This window comes from Phaethon lepturus, unplaced genomic scaffold (assembly GCF_000687285.1).
Source record: "Phaethon lepturus isolate BGI_N335 unplaced genomic scaffold, ASM68728v1 scaffold41682, whole genome shotgun sequence".
NCBI lineage: Eukaryota > Metazoa > Chordata > Aves > Phaethontiformes > Phaethontidae > Phaethon > Phaethon lepturus.
The window spans coordinates 2,307-4,505 of NW_010524858.1; the positions used below are offsets into that span (position 1 = coordinate 2,307).

General features: G+C 45.7%; 1 protein-coding gene across 1 annotated transcript in view; it reads right to left on the minus strand.

The window, feature by feature from the left end:
• Positions 1-423: 423 nt before the first annotated feature.
• Positions 424-2,199, minus strand: part of NET1 (neuroepithelial cell transforming 1) — a gene marked incomplete at its 5' end in the record, with an annotated part of 5,814 nt that continues 4,038 nt past the window's right edge. The window contains 2 exons of the mRNA XM_010282572.1: positions 424-910; positions 1,296-1,482. Coding sequence (XP_010280874.1) covers positions 510-910; positions 1,296-1,482 — 588 coding nt within the window. The remainder of the gene's footprint in view (positions 911-1,295; positions 1,483-2,199) is intronic.

The following is a 2,199-nucleotide window of genomic DNA, read 5'->3' on the forward strand; positions in this document are numbered from 1 at the left end:
AAAGTTGTATGGATTATGATAATCATACACTGCAAAACATGCGCTGCACCAGACAAGAAGAAAATGTGAATTCAGGTTTTGAGTCTACTTTAAAAGGACTCGTGCAGCGTTGATCCAAACTCCCTGCAAAGGGAGGTGCTGCCAGGCTCGCGGTGGCGGCCCAAACTTCCGCTTTAGGTTTACTGTTTTCCAGCCTCAAACACCGTGCGTGGAACTCTTTCAGAGATCAAAGCGTGCTCTTCAAATCTGCCATGAGCGGTCAAAGGCACGAGGGCTTCCGAATCGCTCACTCAACAGCATTAAAACCAGATTCAAAGTGGCTACGTTTGTAAAAACAGACTCCAGTTCAACAGTGTTAACTGTATACCAGTAGCTACCATTACAACATAAAAAAAAGAACAAAAAATTTTTTTCAGTAGAGTGAATCCAATCATGCTCACATTACAAGAAAAATGTACACGTTATTTATAAATAAACAGTCTTCCACCAGGATGTTGCTGGGCTCCTCTTTACACTAGCGTTTCTTTCCGCTTGCCACTTAGCTGCTTCTCCCTTGTTTTTCTGTGCCCAGACGATGTTCTGTGTGTTTTCACGCCCTGGGCTTCCTCTGAGTCCAGGATGGAGCCACACTCGGATGTGCTTTCGTCTAGCTCCATCTCGGTTATGCCAGACATGGCAGACTGCCTCTTCTGGGCTTTGATGTTGGGCGCAGAGGGGTTGTTCTCCTCCGACTCTTCGCTCAGCTCCGGCAGCTCCTTCAGCTCTGCTGCGGCAGCAGTCCGCTGGAAGGGAGCGATGGCGGTTCGGATGCAATTAACCCATTGCTGCTTGTGGAAGACATCATTGGCCTGCAGCGTGTGGGACTGGCCTGGGGAGGGATCTTGGAAACGAACTCGGAAGATATTTTTAGCTGAAGATAAACATAGGAAAAAGCAGATCAGTTCCTAGCTCAATATTTAGATATTCCATTGCTAGACAAGCGACCTGGACTGCCCTGCTCTATTTCAGGGAAAGTGTTCAAAATGCCACAAAAAAAAAAAAAACAAACCCAACCGAGCACAGACATGTTGAAATAAATGTTTTTAATCTGAGCACCCGCTGTGAAGCACCATAAGTAAGTTCACGGCCACCAAATATAAAACTGCAAAGCCCAGCAGCAACAGTCTAAAGGTAGACGTTAACACGTATCACGTGTCTGCTATCCTAAAGGAACCTCAGTGCATGGGGATCTATGCCCAGGTGTACTCTCTCCTCACCAACCGAATCCCATGCAGATGAGCTTGTTTGGTCCATACCTTTATCGGAATTGCCAAAAGCTCCTCGGAAGGATCCTCCCATTTTCACATCACCATCCTGCAGGTCTTCGAGGAGCAGCTCCTGGACGGGGATCGGCTGCCTGTACACTTGGTAGGCCTGACGCTCATTGCGAGTGACCGGCCGGGTCAAAACCAGGATGTCTTGGAAGAGGAAGACGTAGAGCTTCTGAAAGGGAAAACATACTGGAACATGAGCGAAGCGTTGTACTCTGTATTCAAAGTGGTTACACATCCTCTGGGAACCAAGGCCACGTTATCTGAAGTTTCACCCATGTTAACTTTCTGACAGTTTCCTGCTACAGCAACATAGGGCCCTGGCAGTGGTGGCACAGACCTCATGTGTATCAACAGGTTTATTGTTTTAATGACCCTTAGAAAGTGAATTATGATTTACAGATGGCAAGAATAGGATGATTAGAAGCAGTATTTTTTCTGACAATACAAAATGCTTCATGTATACAGAAGTGTAATGGCCAAATTAAACAAACAAAAAAAACCACCAAACCCAAAACCCCAACCAACCAAAAAAATAAAGAAAAAGGTTTAGTTTAAAAGATTTAATGTTTAAAAGAGGGTTACTCCTGCAAGCCAGAACAAAAGGCAGCAAACCCTTGAGTACAGCAGGGTCTTTCAGCACTGCTGCAGTGGGAGATAAACTCCTGGCAGTTCATAGCAAAGCCAAACAGGCTTTTGCAGGAACACTTTTGTTTGGAAGAGCTGTGCGCCAGCGCTCATAATGGGGAATGTCAGAGCACCTGAAAGTAAACAGCCAGCAGGAAATCCCTTTTGATGGAGTGCTTGGGCACAGAGCACACTTTCTATGGTAATTTGGTGCTAATTATTCTCCAGCTTCTGAAGGCCAATTGTTAAGCTGTCAGCAGGA